General features: G+C 59.8%; 1 protein-coding gene and 1 long non-coding RNA gene across 5 annotated transcripts in view; one reads left to right on the forward strand and one right to left on the reverse strand.

Annotated features, from left to right (window-relative positions):
• Positions 1–207: 207 nt before the first annotated feature.
• Positions 208–2,070, reverse strand: LOC144376955 (uncharacterized). 2 transcript variants are annotated; one of them, XR_013437378.1, is made up of 2 exons: positions 1,840–2,070; positions 208–485 (listed from the first exon to the last, which is right to left on the reverse strand). It is a non-coding gene; the product is annotated as an uncharacterized LOC144376955 (long non-coding RNA). The 2 variants fall into 2 exon arrangements; XR_013437377.1 differs by lacking the exon at positions 1,840–2,070 and adding an exon at positions 1,161–1,622.
• The window catches only part of Cpt1a (carnitine palmitoyltransferase 1A), a 51,059-nt gene continuing 35,354 nt past the window's right edge, over positions 809–16,513 (forward strand). Inside the window, exons 1-2 of one of the 3 annotated variants that reach the window (XM_078045438.1) lie at positions 809–960; positions 14,851–15,004. In XM_078045438.1, the coding sequence (XP_077901564.1) occupies positions 14,864–15,004 (141 nt within the window). In that variant the 5' untranslated portion in view covers positions 809–960; positions 14,851–14,863. Of the gene's footprint in view, positions 961–9,535; positions 9,657–14,850; positions 15,005–16,513 lie in introns of those variants that run through there. The other 2 variants (XM_078045440.1, XM_078045439.1) reach the window with 2 other exon arrangements.

A 16,513-nucleotide genomic window follows, 5' to 3' on the forward strand; every position in this document is an offset into this window, starting at 1 on the left:
TAGCTCGAGCCCAGGAGCAGTAGGAGCCTGGGAAGGTGGCTCACCCGGCTGACCGCTCTGCCCCCTCCTGGCTGTCCCTTTGCTCCCTTTCCCCTAAACCTAGAAGCCTGACATCGGCTAGACACCCGGCCCCTCTCCGGAGGGCTCACACTGCACCGGGCTTCAGTCTCTCGGCTCCTGGCATCTATCATGTTCTAGACGCAGGAATAGTAATAATCGTATTTATTTGATGTGGGTGGCACTCAGGGCCTCGCACATGCTGAGCATGCGCCCTACCACTGAGCTACACCCTTAACCCCCAATTGTTTCCCCAGGTCTTCCCGAAGTCCTGCAAGGGAGGCATTTTTGGCCCCGCTGGATGAGGAGGAGCCCATAGCGCGTTGGCTCCAAGAGTGAGGTCCGAATTGGGGCTGGGCTCACTTCTCATTTATCAGCCGTGGGATCTTGGGCAAGTCGGTCATCCTTTTTCTGTTCGGACTCCTTGACTGTAAAAAGGGGTGGGAGGTAAACAGCATCAGCGCCGCAGGGGTGCCTCGAAGGCCACGGGGCAATGCCTATAAACCGCGGGCATAATAAGCCGGGCCCGGCGCTAAGTGCTTTCATGTGCACGGCCCTAATGAGCTGCCATCTGACAGACGAGGAAGCCGAGGCTGGCGCGGCGAGGAGGCTCGTCCCGCACCCGCGCTGTTAGGGGCTGCGGTGGCGTGCTCGCGCCGGCCTCAGTTTCCTCGCCGCCCCCTCCCCTCGGCGCCCCGCCCCGCCGCCCCGCCCCGCCCAGGCCCCGCCCCCGCCCCGCCGCGCGCGGGGAGTCGCCCGCCCGCCCGCGCCGCAGCCCGGCAGCCTCAGCCAATCGGCGGCGGCCGGCGTCGGAGCGATCGGCCTCGCCCGCGGCCCTCCGCCTCCGGCGCCCGCTGGCCGCTCACTCATTCCGCCGCCGCCGCGCCGCCGTCCGCCGACTCGGTAAGGCCCGGGCGCGGGCGCGCACGGGGAGGCTGCGGCGCCGCCCTGCGGGCCGCGGCGGTCTGGGCGGGGGGCGCGCGAGGGCTGCCGGGACGCGGGCGCGGGGCCGCTGCCGGGTGGACAGGCGGGGAACCCCAGCGCGGTCCTCGGACGGCGGGGCTCGCGGAGAGCTCCATCCCGGGACGCAGCTGAGCCCCCACCTTGCGCAGTGGCTGCGGTCTGGGGTCCGCGCGGGTGGGTCTGCCCGCAGCGGGAGTGATGCTCGGTCCCTGGCACTTGGCTGGACACCTCCAGCCCGGGGCCAGTGGCGCCGCTGGCCGGTGTCTGCCGTCGCTCTGTTTCTCCAGCCCGCGATTGGATTGGGTCTGGGGTCTGCGCGAGGGTCGGTCTGCCGGCGGCCGAGGCTCGAGAAGCAGCGGGAGGGATGCTCTGCTCCCGGGACTTGGCGGGATGCCTTTGACCGGGGCAGAGGTGGGGCCGCCAGCTCCTTTTCCCCTTCCCGACTTCTCAAATGAATTGGGTCTGGGGTCCACCCAGGGTCGGTCAGTCGGCGGGCAGGTAGAGTGCTACAGCGGGAAGGATGCCTGGCCGGGACCCTTGGCGGGTTGCCTCCACCCCCTCCCCGCATCGGTCCCCGCATCAGTCCCCGCAGCCCCTCTCCCCGCGCCCACCCTTTCCCCGTCAGTGCAGGCCATCAGGACACGCCCTTGGCGCAGGGACTCTCCGCGCGGTGCTACGGCCGGAGTGAACGGGACGGGGTCCTCGGGTCCCGGCTCCGACGTGTGAGCGCCTCCCACCCTCCACTGTGCGTTGAGGGGTCAAGGGCAGGTGGGTGCGGAGAGGTTGCCCAAGGTCGTGCCAGGCGTGGAGGCCGCTGACCTGGGAGGGTGGGAGGCGACACGTGACCAGGCCTCTGCGAACTTGGCCCTCGAGCCCGACTGCGCGGTCGGGACCCTCGGAGCAGCCCCCTGCTCCGCACCAGCGCCCGGGCAGCCAGCAGCCGGTTCCTTTCGTTTTGTTGGGGCAGGCCGCCGAGGGTCAGCGGCTTTGTGATGTAAATCGGTGCCTGGCTTTCGTTAAACCCCAAGGCAGGGAAGAGGAGGGATGATATTAACCTTCACAAGAGTTAAACATTACAAGTAATTACTGGATTAAATAAAGAATAAACTTAATATTCCCAGCTCCAGGCAGGGAATATTAAGTTTGTTCTGTATTTAAGGGAAAGTAGTAACTTTGTTAAGTTACCAAACAAAATGAAAATGAATTCAACCTTTTGAAACGTGTATTTTGTTACACCATTTTCTTCCACGGGCGTCTGGTTTCTGGTCATTCCAGATATTCAAGCATGTTTATTTCCGTCAAAGCCACAAGCTAAGTGAATTAAAAAAAAAAAAAAAAGGCCGAATAGCACTGGCCTTCCCACTGTGCCAGCAACATCCACCTTTCCAAATTATCGGAAGACCAGCTGCCTGAGTAAGGAAGTCAGAAACGTGAGCCACTGTGCGGGTGAGGATGCTGTGGTGGAGGCCAGCGGCTAGGTTAAGGGGATCTAGGCACCATCAGCATTCAGCTTGGTTCTTTGGGTTGGTTTTGCCTTAATACCAGGAGCCAGTGGGCTCTTTTTCACATGTAAATTGCTGTTTCTTCCCTACAAAGCATGGCTGGACTTGATTTTGCACTTGAACTCCATCTTACAGACGCTGGAACCACGCGGGGCTGGGTTTTAGGAGCGCACATACTTTGTGTTAAAGTGATGGCTATTGGCATCATGCACAGGCCCCCGAAAACAAGCCACTTAACCTGGAGATGAAGGGAATTAAACCAGCGTCCCTTCCGCTGCTGCTGCTGCGCTCTTGGCCGTGGCCCCAGACCAGTGGTCACCGCGCGGTCAGAACTGGGTCTGCAGGGAGTCTTGGGGCACTGGCCAGCGCTTACCCAATACTGGCCCCGTGCTCATTCATAAAAACACCGTTAAGTTTTACTTGGGCTTCGCAGTGAACCCCTTTCAGACCTGCTCTGGGCTTGTGTGGGCACAGTGCCAGGTGGCTGGTTTGCTGGATGCCGCATCCAACAAACGGGAGCTCGTAACTGTCCCGGGGCTGAACACCGCAGGGCTCGGCCTACCCCCGGAGAGGTGCATTGCATTTCGCGTGCTGCCGCTGGGATGGCAGCGGCCACCCGCGCCTCGCTCCGGAAGGTCTCCGTGGGCATGGCCGGTGGAACAGGATCTGAGCGCCGGGACGCGCCAGTCCGGGGGCGGGGCTCCGGATAACCTTTCCCCTACTTTTCTCAGTCGTCACGTGACGCCTGCCCGCGGGTGGGGGAAGGGGCGTGGCTTGGAAGCCGCAGTTGCTGGCGGTGCCCTTCCGAGGACGCGCTCCAGGCGCTCTAATGAACATCTTGCAGGAATCTAAGGGCGGTGGGAAGGTGGCGCCTTGGGAGGCAGAAACGGTGCCTGATCAGGCCCCGGCTGCTTTGCACTTTGATCGTTTGCATTTTTTGCTTTTGCTGGAAAACTGTTTAGTCACTCTGCATGGTTATTATTGGCAGGCCAGAGTTCTGTGGTTGGTGGAAGCCTGAACTTCCCGGAAGAATTGGTGCTTTAAGAATAAAATGGTGATTCCAAGGTGAAATGTTTTAAGTGCCGCGCCTCAAATCCCAGCTACTCCAGAGGCTGAGGCTGGAGGCTCTCTTGAGCCCAGGATTCAGGACCAGCCTGGGCAACAGAACCAGACCCCCTTCCCCCAAAAAAATAAAGAAAAGAAAGGAGGGCGCGCGTACTTGAGAAGTGGAGCACTGCTTAGTTAGCATGCACGAGGCTTGGAAAAGAAAGATCATCTCAGGCTTGAATCAGGCTTCAGGCCTCAACCGTCTTAGGCTGGTTTATGCCAGTCTTGATCTTTTCTTGCAAGGATTTTTTTTGTTTTAAAAATAAGCAATACAGGCACGTGATGCAAAGTTAGAAAGGCCCAATTGGGAACAGAGTGCGAGTAGCCCCTCAGTGCAGTGCCCAGATGTCCAGCATTAACATGCTCTTTGATACAGAAATTGTCTAGACAATTTGGTCTTAAAAATATCTGTTACCTAATGCAAGTAGGGAATTTGTTCCACTTGTTTATTTCAAATATTTGTTGCTGTTTGTAACCTTCAACTTTAACCCTGTGCAAATATTGAGTGGACACTGGGTTCCCACAGGCTGAGGCCAGCATGCCCTGTTTGGGTAACGTGGCAGACCCAGTTCTGAGCAATGTCCACCTTTGCCTTTCTTTTTGTGTGGGTTGTGCTTACGTCCAGGAATGTTTTTGAAAGTTAATAATGAAGTCGACTGCCGTGACCCGAGTGTCCCCCTCACTGGGGTGATTGCCACCTTGGCAGTCTGGGACATCAGTGGCTACTATTTGGTTCCCTGAGAATCCTAGGACAGGGAGCTCCTTAGGTAACCAGGAGAGGAGTGGGACATACTCCTGATGCTGGGGGTTTATGATACCGGTTCCTGGATCCTGAGGGTTGTCTTGGAGCCTCTCTGTCCCCTGACCCCCAACCTGTGGTTGGGACTTAAGTCCTGCTCCTCCTGCACACCCGCCGTCCTCGGTGTTTCACTGACCCAGGGCAGGCCTGCAGGCCTGTGTTGGGGAAGGACAGAATGTCGGTGCTCCCTTTCTCCCCAGGGTGCTGCAACCTCCCAACATCATGGGGCTCCTTTGGGGGCATTGTGAGTTCTGTTTGCACCCCTGGAAGTTCCCGAGAGGGCACCTTCCCTCATGTGGTCAGGACTTCTGGACCTGAGACCAGCAGCCCGCCCCTTCCCCGCACCAAGGCGCCAGCTCTGCAGCGACCCTCTGCTCCCAAGGGCTGCCTTCCTCTGGGCTCTGGGGCTCTCGGGCAGTTGCTTCATGCAGAACATTCTGGGCCATGAGCGCCACAAGGATGGGGGCATTGGGCGACCCCTCTCTTTAGAATACCTTGCCCCAAACTAAAAAGGCAACACATGGGTCAAGGTAAACACAGAGGAACCTTAATTTTAAGACGTAGTCACATGCCATCACTCAAACTTTGGCTTTTTATGAAATTATCATTCTTTCGTGTCAAGTCACCTCTAATTTTCCAAGTGTTAGCTTCTTTAGTGACCTGAAGAAGTCCCACTCCCAAGGTTTGCCTTTCCTCCTCCTCCTCGCCACGCACGCCCTGTAGGACTCGGAGGACCGTGAAGGTGGGCTGGAAGAAATCGACTAACTGCTGGCAGCGGGGTATCCACGTGAGAATAGGGGCCGTGGCGGCCAGTGTGCCAGGGAGGTCTGGCCCCGGGTGGGAGCTGCCAGCAGGTTCTGAGGGCCGTGGGCAGCCCACAGCCCCCACTGGAAAGGTGCTGCGCATGTTCTTGCGTCGAAGACCTGACGCCCGCGGGCGGGTGCGCGGCCCTCTTGTGGTTCTGTGCGATGGGGTGCTGGGCTCACCTGGTGTGCCGGGGACGTTGGCCAAGAGCAGATGACATCTGTGCAAGGCCCTGTGTCTGAGGAAGTGGTAGAGCTGGATTCCAACCCAGATCTGCGCTGTCCTCCCTGTCTGCCCTGCTCCAGATCACTGGCAGCCGGGGGACGCCCAGCACGCACCAGACTCAGGTAACTGCAGATCAGAGGGAGCTCCGGGGCCTTGGTTCCCTCATCAAGGGTCAGTGAGTTCTAGGAGGCTCCAGGGAGAGACCAGACGTGGAAACAGTCTGTGCATGTGAACGACTGGGGAGCCCCTCCTGAGCGGGCAGCACTGCACAGTGGCGTGAAAGCCATACACTTGAGTAGAAGCTGCACTAGGCATTGAGTTTGGATCTCCTCCTGGGCTAGTGATGGGTGGTACAGTGCCTGCCGTCCTGGCAGTGGCAGGGGGGCGGTCAGCAGCACGAGTTCCGCACGGTTCCCTCTTGCAGACCTTTCAACCTGCCGTGGGCTTGTTGGGCACCCCCCCCCCCCAGTAAATTGGAGCCTCCATAAATACAGATCCTGGCAACCAGCCTTGGGTCTATTGGTGGGTGTTATGGACACAATCGTGTTCTGTTCTCAGTTGCACCTTGTATGCAAAGGTGAGGAATGTGTGTATGAAATTGTCCGTGTAGCTTTAGGGACATTTGTGAGAACAATATCCTGTTAGAGAGGTTTGGGATCTCTCTCCTTTTTTTTTTTTAAACTGTGGATTGAACCCCAGAGACACTCTACCACTGAGCTACAGCTTCAGCCTTTTCTTCAATTTTAATATTGACACAGCCTTGTGAGGTTACCGAAGCTGGCCTTGAACTTGCAATCCTCCTGCCTCAGCCTCCCCAGTCCCTGGGATCACAGCCATGGCTGGTGCACCTGGCTAGGTGTTTTATAGAAGTGTGGTCCTGCGTGGCTTCCCCTCATTCTTTTTTGCTAAGATCCCATTTCTCTGTATTTATTTGATTGACCACTTCCTGCTGCTGTGTGTGTCCTATTGATGAGCACTGAACGTGACTCTGCCTTATTTCTACAGTCCTCGGGTGGGTGGGAGCTGTGTTGCTTCTGAGAGCTGTTGACAAAACCGTGAGGATGTGTCTTCTCACATGGACTGACCCCTCCTATTTACCCTGTCAACGTGAAGGTGCAGATGCGTGTCTCTGCAGGAAGTTCACAGAGGGTCAGTTTAAATAATGCAAATGTTGGATGCTCAGTCACGGAACTTTGTAAGGGAAGCTCCTCGGTGTGGTTCAGATGTGGCTTGTCCCCACCAAAACTCATATTGAAATGTGGCCTATGTAGCGGTGTTTGGACATGGGGCCTTCCAGAGCACGTTAGCCTCTCTCATTCCACTGGATTAGTTTTCACCAGAGTGGATTGTTATAAAGGGGTCAGTTCCTTTGTCCCCTCCCTCTTTTCTGCATGTGCCCACCCGCCACTCTCACAACCCTCCCACCAGTGAGATGCCATCCGCCCTCATTCATGACAATGACAGCAGGAGACCCACGCAGTCAGATTAGGCTACCTGATCTCAAATTTCCCAGCCTCCACAACTGTGAGTCAAATGAACCTCTTTACAAATTATCCAGTCTCAGGTATTCTGTCATAGCCACAGAAAACAGACTGAGACATTTTCACCTCTTTTACCTGAGACCCACTCAAAGACATCAGGTGAGTTTTGAGTCTCACATCCTTGTTCCCAAGGCGTGTCCGTCAGATGTGGGGAGGGGTGTTTCTGTGTGTGCACTCACTTACTGAAGAAGTACAAGATCACTGAGACACACAAATGTGTGTGAGGAAGGACACTCTTGGGAGTGCGCAGGGTGTGTTCCCTCCCGCACCAGCCGGCAGGAGCCGGGGCTCTATTTTTTCCTCCCATCATTTCTGGTTCTTCTCTGCTCCCCACTTCTGAAGAGCCTGGCCCTTGCTGCACAGCCGTGCCCGTCCTGGGACAACCCTGGGCAGGCGTTGGCTTTACAGAGCCATCCTGGCCCTTTCCACGGGTCTCTGGGTAGCAGTGCAGGGGCCAGCCTGAGTTGCGGGGGTGGGGTGGGGGTGCAGTGCCTGGCATGGATGTGCCTTCTCCCCTGAGCCCCTGGGCCACCTGCACTGTGGGGGATGTGCCTAGGTAGCCACCCTGCCTTTTCCCACAGGCCGCCTGCCACCTGCTGCAGCCTGCCTCCCTGGAGGCAGGCAGGCAGGCCTGTCCCTGGGCCCAGCTGGCGGCCACCCTGTGGCTGACCTTTCCTGGGTGATGCCCAGCACGTTGTTCACTGCTGGCCAAGGTAGGTGACGGGCTACTGGGCTTCAGGGGAGGGCAGAGCTCCATCCGTGTGCCCAGGAGTTACGCAATCCTAGCGGGGAAGCGGGACACAGGAATCGCCACGGAGCTGGCGCGGAGGTGTCTGATGTCACCGTAGTTTTACTGGCTTCTGTGACGCATCCTTCTGGGTACAGAGGTGACCGGGTTCCACATGTGTTGTGACTTCACGAATCTCAATAGATCTGCGTAGCAGCCCCTTCTCGACCCCGGTAGGTAGGAGCATGCCCGTCGCGGGTGACCCTCTGTTCCGCCGGGTGCTGGCTGTGACCCTGGGCACGTTGCTGACATTTAAACCTCGGACTTTCTCATCACTCAGTGGGTGACACTAGTAACCATTACCTAGGCTTCTAGGGAGTGTTGCAGGTCAATATATTAATAAAAAATATGCCATTGTCCAGCGTGTGCCAGGTAGTTTGGTAAAATGAAGTTTCTGGGGTTTTTTTGTTTTTATTTTCAGTCCCGGGGATTGAACCCAGGCCTCATGCATGCTAAAGAACTCTGCCACTTAGTTAAATACCCAGTCCCCACTTTAAAATATTCTTTAAATTTTGAGACAGGATCTCACTATTTTATGGAGGCTGGCCTCGACTTACAATCCTCCTGCCTCATCCTCCCAGAGGCTGGGATTGCCGGTGTGCGCCATCACACCCTCTTATATATATATATTTTTTTTTTAAAGAGAGAGTGAGAAAGGAGAGAAAGAGAGAGAGAGAGAGAGAGAGAATTTTTAATATTTATTTTTTTAGTTCTCGGCGGACACAACATCTTTGTTTGTATGTGGTGCTGAGGATCGAACCCGAGCCGCACGCATGCCAGGCGAGCGCGCTACCGCTTGAGCCACATCCCCAGCCCTATTTTTGTTGTTAAAAGCACAAAAACAGACCTGTGCCCCCTGTGTAGGCCTCCCTCCTCCTACCTGTTTTTCCCTCTACCTCCCCACCCACCTGTCCACATTGTGTGCTGACTGCCAGGCTGTGTTGAAACACTTTGTCAAGCATGGAATTTACGCACATAATTTGATTGCTGTAAAGACCATTTTCTTGGAAGCCTGTTGTCCTGTAGCAGGTTTGCGTTTGATTTACGAGACCCAGGCCGTTTCCACACCCCGGTTCTCCTGGCAGGCACTGCGCCTCATGCTGCCCTTCCTCTCCTTTCCACCACGGCCTTCAAGGATGGCAGCGGCCACTCTGAGGGACTAGGTCTCTGCCTACAGGACAGGGGCCTGGCATGAGGGTGGCGGGTGCCCACATGGCCAGTGTCAGGATTCGCGGCCTTGGCTCCCGAGGGAAGAGGTCTCTGTGAAGAGGAATCCAGCGGCCACGTTCAACAGCAAAGGGCCCAGCTGTTTTTTGTCTGTGGCTCAGGCAGGCGGCAGGCGGGGACGTGAGGGTGCAGGCAGTGTGGCTGGAGCGGAGCAGGACGACGCGTCCCAGGTCCTCGTGGCTTGGTTGAGAGAAGGAGCGAGCGTGGCATTCTGGAGAAGCTCCTGGGAGGTTGAACTCCCGAGTGGCCAGCCGTGACTTGCAGGACTCTCGCGCTTTGGGAAGGTGGGTTGGGGGCGGCCAGGGCAGGTCCCAGGATCAGGGAGTCGTCAGCTGGGTTGGGGAAGGGGGAACGGCAGCAGGAACAGGGTGGTGACCCGGGGCCTGGCGAGGTGGAGGTGGCCAGGAGCCTGGCTTGGGGAGTGTGGGGGATACCTGGAGCCTGTACCCTGGGCTGGAGAGGTGAAGTTGTAGAGTCGTGATAAGTAGGTCACGTTCTCGGCCCGGCGTCTTATTTTGCATCTTGGCGGTGCTCTGGGAGCCGATTACTGTAAGGTGCTTAAGGCTCCGTGTGGACCTCGAGGTGAGTCTCTCCCTGAGGCTGCTGTAAGGCGCGGAGGGGCCCGGGGGTCGGAGGGCGCCCAGGTGGGTTCCAGGCATGGAGGGTGAGAGCCCCTGCTCAGGTGGGGTTCTGGGTGGGCGGACCCCTCTGTGCAGCCTCCCGGGGTGCGTGTCCATGGAGGGACTGAGGGGCAGAGGCGAAAGCCAGGCCTCAGGTTTTCCTGAGTCTCAGAAATGGCTGTGGCCCTGCGGTGAGCACAGGCCCTTCTGCACCCCCCGCGCCAGGCCCCGCGGCGGAGGGGTTTCTGCCTCTGGCCTGTAGGATGCATTTCTGACTTTCCCAGCAGCTGGTGGTCACTGTCACGGCACCCGCTGCTGGTTTCATCCCGAGCCAGTCTGAGGACACAGGGCGAGAAGTGGCCTTGTGTCAGGAACAGTCCCTGGGGACCCTCCCTGTGCCACCTGCCAGGCCTGCCTCTGGGGAGGGGCAGCCAGCCTGTTTGCTCAGAGGGTGCATCGAGATGGCTCTGTCCCTGGTTTGGAATTCCAGTCCAAGGGCTAGAATATTTCTGGAAGCGTTGCTCAAGGATTGGAGGGCACAGGTGAAGGGCAGCGGGAGGTCAGGCCTCGCCGGCCTCTGTGTGTGGTTCCTTCTCAGTTTTGTTTCCAGTGTTTATTTGTTCTTGCCGGTGGCCATCCTTGAACTTGGAGTGCAGGTGTACTCTCTGCCACCCGGCTGGATCCCGAGGTCATGCTGAAACCTTGTCCCCAGGACACTGCCTCTCTCCACGCTGGGCCCAGTGTCTCAGAACTGGGGGCTGCAAACGGCTGTCCCTGGGGGTGACGCACACTGCTGTGGGCAGGTCTTCTTCTAGGAAGTCCTGGAGGCTGGACCCCGGCTGTGCCAGCTGGTGTGGGGCACGGGGCACAGGCCCCGGGGGGCGGGGGCATCATGCCTCCTGTCTCGGGAGGGTCCGGTGCCTGGATTCAGCACACATGGAGAGTGGGCAGGGGCAGGTGCCGCTGCCGGTCAGTGGGAGGAAAGCCGGGAGGGCGCAGACCTGTGGGGGGGCGGTCAGTTTTCAGTCTTGCTGCCTCCGGGGGGCTCCGGCTCCAGCACCATGAGCTGGTGAGGGTGGCCCTGTCTGCGTCTGGTGACCTCAGCCAGCAGGAAGGAGAAAGTGGGGCTCTCTCGCCCTGACCCCCCAAGTGCCCCGGGAGGTGGGGCCTGGCAGGGCCCCCCAGCGCCAGGAGGAGGTGGGGGAGGTCCTGCCGTGTGCTCTCTGAAGCCCTGGGAGCTGCAGCCTCGGGCACCGAGGGATGAGGCAGCGGCCAACAGGTGGCCAGCGTCCAGACACAGCTGGCCTGCCTGAGGGAGCCGCAGGGCTGCCGTCCCCGAGGGCCCTTCTCTTCGCTGTGCTGACACGGAGCCACGGCCCCGGTGCTAGCCTGGGCATGGTGTGGCTGGGACTCAGGGAGGGCCAGCACTGCTGCCCTTGGCCTCCTGCCTTGCCGAAAGGTGTCCAGAGGCGGGCAGGGAGGGACCTACAGGCAGGTCACACAGGGACGACCTGTTCCCAGGCCCCGCGGCCAGGAGAGAGGCACGCACTGCAGACGGGAGAGGGAGGCAGCGAGGGACAGGCAGGTGGCTGACCCGTGGCCCCGGTAGGTGAGCCAGCAGCCTGGGGGCTGAGCCGGGGACACTGGAAGGTGGCCTGGCTTCAGCGAGGGCACTGAGGGCCATGGTCTGGTCACAGGAAGCTGGACCCTGGGCAGAGCACATGGGGCAGATGGGGTGGGGGCACCATCCCCTTTTCTGGGCCCCGTCCCGTAGCTAAGGATAATGCTCCCCCGCACACAGGTCCTTGCTAGCTCCTTGTTTGTGAAGCTGAAAGGTGAAAACACCCCTGGGGAGGGACGGGCACTCCGGATTCTGCAGGGCCTGGGCGTGGGGCAGCAGGGCCAGAGTGGACTGTCCCAGGGCCACCTCCGGACACAGGCAGGCTCGGGGACACAAGTGTGTGCCACAGGTGGGCCACACACGTGGGCATGTGCACAGGCAGAGGGGGTGGGGAGCCCGGGCGCTCAGTGTGCCAGGGGAAGACGTGCCCACGCGCGGGTGTCGGGCGGTGTCGTTGGGAATCTGGCCGTGGGCGTCTTGACGGGGAGGACACCCTTCTGCTGGCTCCAGGAGGGGTGTGGAGGAGCCTGTCTGCTGCCCTGTGTGTGCGGTCCCCGGAGCATTCAGGACAGACTGCCGCAGAGCCCACGGCCGTCTAGGGCCCCGGGAGCCTCCCCAAGTCAGGACCAGCTTCCTCGCGCCTCACCCCACCCACCCAGCGCTGCCCCGCCTGGTGCCCGCCTGGCCTAGTCTGTGGGGGCAGGTCTCCTCAGCAGCCCAGGTCTGGACGCCGAGGCCGGCACATGGGGCTGCTGGTCCCTTAGCTTGAGGGCCTGTTGGCTCGCAGTGTTTCAGAGAGCCAGTGGGGGGCAGGCTGGCCTTCCGTGGGCAGCGATGCCCAGAGCCCGAAACTGGCCCGCTGGCCACCCTCTCTCAGGGCTTTCCAGTGCCAAGCCCTCTGCCCTGTAGGGAAGCAGGAGGGTGGCGTTTGGTGGGTCCTGGCCCCTGTGTGTCTGTCTGAGGAGGAAGCCCCTGGGTCACTTTAGGGACCTTCCAGCCCAGGTTAGCAACGAGGGAGGGGCTGGCCCTGGAGCCTGCGGGTCCCTTTGACTTGGCAAAGCTGTGTCATATGTCACTGTGCCTGCTGTGTCTGGGCCACTCTGCCCTCCCACCCACCCACTGTGGTTGGGCTGGGCTCTCCCCGTGGCCACAGGAGGCAGTGTGACCATTATAAATGACTTAAAGCACTGGGTGTGACAAGGGGGAGGGGAGGGTGGGGTTTGCACTCAGTAGATTTGCACATGGAAGTGGGCGTGGTGGCACATACCTGTGGTCCCGGTGACTGGCAGTGGGGGTTGAGGCAGGTGGATGGCAAGTTCAAGGCCAACCTGGGCAAAACGAGAGGGCTGGGGACACAGCTCAATGCCCATGTCACCAAGAAAAAGAGGGTATGGCTTCGCAGTTGGCCGGGCCACGGGAGCTTGTGTCACGCCTGCTGAGTGGCACTCAGTGTGTCAGGTGCCATGCAGATTGCTCCAGGCCCAGGTGGGGCCAAGTGCGGTGCGGCTCTGCCAGCTTGCTCTTCCCAGGAGACAGTGGTCGCAGAGGGTCTGGTTCCCAGGTGTGTCTTCCACCCTGGCCTCATTGCCAGATGCACCTGTGTCCCGGGATTTCTGCCCAGCGGCCCCTGGTAACACTTCAGACTCTGTCCACACTGAGCCCCTTTCCTGCTGGGGAGGAGACTGCCATGCCGTGGCCAGAGCTAAGGCCCTGGGGTGTGTCCCTGGGGTGCGTCTCGGCCCGCCCAGCCCAGTTGCCTCGAAGCTGAAGGCAGCCTAGTGGGTCCTCCCCCAACTGCCACCACCCAAGGCCAGGCCGTCTGCCCTCCCCTGTGCAAGACGGCCTCAGTGTCTGTTGGCCTCCCCTCCCCTCTGCCTCCTCGCTCCTTATGGTGGCTGGGGGTCTCCAGAGCAGACATGGGAGCAGATGCCCCCCCTGGAAGCCCCTGCACAGAACCCAGCTGCCTCCAGGAGCTGTGCCCTCCACCCGGCCTCCTGTCCCTGCTCACTGGCCACAGGTGGGCCACTGCCTTTGGTCCCGAGCGGCTCCTGGGAGTCCTGCCTGCACCCCAGTGCTCCCAGGCGTTACTTGCTTGATCATTCCTTGCTGCTCTTGCCTGGGGGGCACTTCTGCTGGGGTCTGGGCCCCTCGTGCTGCCTGCGGGAGGCCAGCGGATCCTTGCTGAAGGAACGAGCCGGGGCCGCTCCAGCACTCGTGGAGTCTTTTCTGTGTTCTGATGGCTGAAGGCTAAGCCTGCTGGACCTCTGTGGCCACCTGTTGGTTTTGGTAGGTCCTCCTGGTGGCCTTTGGCGGGCCTCGGCGGGCTCAGCCGGCACCAGCGGTCACCATTGGGGGTGCACACACACACGCAGTGTAGATCTCACTGTGGCTCTTGATGGTTTTCTCCTTTTACCTTTTTTTTTTTAAATCCATTTAGTGCTTTGTGGTGTACAGCTTGGGGGGAGACGGGGAGGCCACACACCCTCAGAAGTGGGGTAGCAGGAGCGGGCTGGGCCTGCCAGGGGACATGAGGGAAGAGGTGATGTTCTGGGTGTGCTGAGCAGGCAGGATGGCGGTCAGAGTCGACGGCAGGAGTGAGGGCGGCCAACCATGGGTTCCTTCCCTCTCACCCTGTCTTGGGGGTAGGGTGCTGGGGCTGGAGCCCAGGGCCTCATGCATGCTGGACAAGTGCTCTGCCACCGAGCCACATCCCCAGCCCTTTTATTTTGAGATGATCTCTAGCTAAATTGCCCAGGGTGGCCTTGATTTGGGGATCCTCCTGCCTCGGCCTCCAGAATTGGAGTCACTGGATTGCAGGCGTGCGTCGCTGCACCTGGCCCACCGAGGACTTCTGAGAGCCCTTCCTTAGGCCACCAGGGAAGCTGGTGGAGCAGTGTGGGTCTGGGACAGAGTGCTTCCTGATGGGAGGCGGAGGCGGAGGAGGAGGAGGGGGGAGCGGAGGAGGAGGAGGGGGGGGGGAGGAGGAGGAGGAGGGGGGGAGGAGGAGGAGGGGGGGGAGGAGGAGGAGGAGGAGGGGGAGGACAGGAGGAGGGGGAGGGGGAGGAGGAGGAGGAGGGGGAGGCCCGCTCCGTCCTGTGGCATGTGTTTTGGGGGATTCTGAGAGTGATCCCCACGGAGTCCTTGGGTGCTGTCCGGGAGCTGGGGCGGTTTCTCAGAACAGGACAAAGGCATTTGGCACTGGATTGTGTCCCTGCCTGAAGACCAGGGCGCAAGGCCGCTGTGGCCGCACTTGTGGGTGCTCAGTTTGTTCCGGCTGCCTCCGGGGCTGGAGGGTGCCTGTTCCTGCCATGGCTTCCTGTGTCTGCCGGCTGGGCTGGCGTGCTGGCGGGGGCGAGGTTCCCTGGGACAGTCAGGGCACATGGTCACTGGGACACCGCTGTCATCTTGGGTCTCTCAGTGAAGGCCACGACTGTACCGTGCTGGTCGCATGATGGTGTCACAGGTGGGGACAGCTGGATCTGTTCATGAAAAGCGTGAAGTCCGTTAGGCAGGGAGGAGGGACATCAGCACTGTCCCCTAACGTGGGGGCCCTCCCGGCCTCTGGTAACGTGCTCCACTGTGTTTCCCGTCCTCCAGGTAACCTCCAGACATGGCAGAGGCTCACCAAGCTGTGGCCTTCCAGTTCACCGTCACTCCCGACGGCATCGACCTCCGCCTGAGCCATGAAGCCCTTAAACAAATCTGTCTCTCGGGACTCCACTCCTGGAAGAAGAAGTTCATCCGATTCAAGGTTCCGACATTTAAGTTCTCTCGACACCTTCTGTCCGCAGCCAGAGGAGAATTAGTGTTTCAGACGGGTGGTCAGCACTGGATTCCTGTCCCTGGAGTCCCCGCACAGATATATGAGTGGACTGAATTCTGGGCCACATTCTGAGAGGCAGGGAGAGCCCAGCGGCTCACTGGAGGGCAGGTGGGGCAGCCGGCTCAGAGGGCAGTGGCTGGCCCAACACAGCAGCCCAAGCCAAGACTGGGACACACGTCCGTCCCCTGCTCTGAGGCGGAATCCTGTGTGTCTTGTTGGGGAAAGGTCTCTCCAAACTGCAGTGAGTTTAGTAGCTGGCCTTGCTGATGCGGGTCCTCGTGGGATCCCAGCCCAGTTCAGGCCACGTGTCCTCAGCCACGGTTATCCAAACAAGTAGGAACTTAGTCCTTTCAAAGTAGGGGTCTTGATTTCTTTATTTTTTGCTTTTTCTTTTTTGCGGTGTGTGGTTGGAACCCCGGGCCTTGAGCACGTCAGGCAAGCGCTCTGCCGCTGAGCCACACTCCCAGCCCAATGTTAGTTCACGTATTAAAGGTCCCAGCGGGAATCAACGTGTGTTCGAACACATTCAGGCTACAACATGGAGCCGGGAGGGAGCCCAGCCCTGCCCCCCCCTCCACCCACTGTCCAGGGTGCGGCTTCCTGGTGTCCTTCTAGGAGGGGGCTCTTGGGAGACCCCTGAGCTAGAGCCGGGGGCAGCCAGTGAGCCCCCGGAGCCAGCCCTGCTGCACGGGTGTCCCTGGGCTCCAGGTGGCCTGGCGGTGCTCCACCCAGCACCGCGGAGGTGGGGGGCCGCCTGTGGGAGCAGCCAAGTTTGGCCCACTGATCCTTTTACATACGTATTTTCAGTTGTAGATGGGCCCAATACCTTTATTTTATTTGTTATTTTTACGTGGTGCACTATTCTTGCTGAGAGCGGCAAGAGTGGTACAGGTTCAGCCAGGTGGGATACACCCTGCGGACGGGCCAGCTTCTGCACCAGGGGCCACCAGGGCTGCCAGGGCTGCACCAGGCGCAGGCCTCGGTGTGGATCTGGGGCTGGGCAGACCTGGTGAAGAGGAGGCGTTTTATTCTAGCACCTTCCTCCTCTGGGCAGTTGGAGGTCAATGCTGCTGACCTGTGGGGGTGCCTGTGCCTGCTGAGCAAGTTGAGACCGTGCTGGGAGTTGGACCTCCTTCTCTGGGTCGAACCCACGCCTTCCTAAGAGGCTTTGTGGTGGGGTGGTTCCTGAGGTGCTGGGATGGAATCCTGGGCCTCCTGCTTGTAGGCAAGTGCCACCGAGAGACCCTGCTGCCGGAGAACGTCTCTTAACTGCTCCCCGAGTGTTCCAGGAGCCCTCGCTCCACGCGGGGCCCCTGCTGCTCCTCCTGGTTTCTCGGGGTCGACATTTCGCCAGTTTTATTTCAGGGGATCCTTTTCCCCTCAACGCCCCCTTCTGCCCCGCGGAGTGTTTTCCAGCAGATTCCCCACGTGGAGCGA

The sequence above is a fragment of the Ictidomys tridecemlineatus genome, chromosome 4 (assembly GCF_052094955.1).
Source record: "Ictidomys tridecemlineatus isolate mIctTri1 chromosome 4, mIctTri1.hap1, whole genome shotgun sequence".
NCBI lineage: Eukaryota > Metazoa > Chordata > Mammalia > Rodentia > Sciuridae > Ictidomys > Ictidomys tridecemlineatus.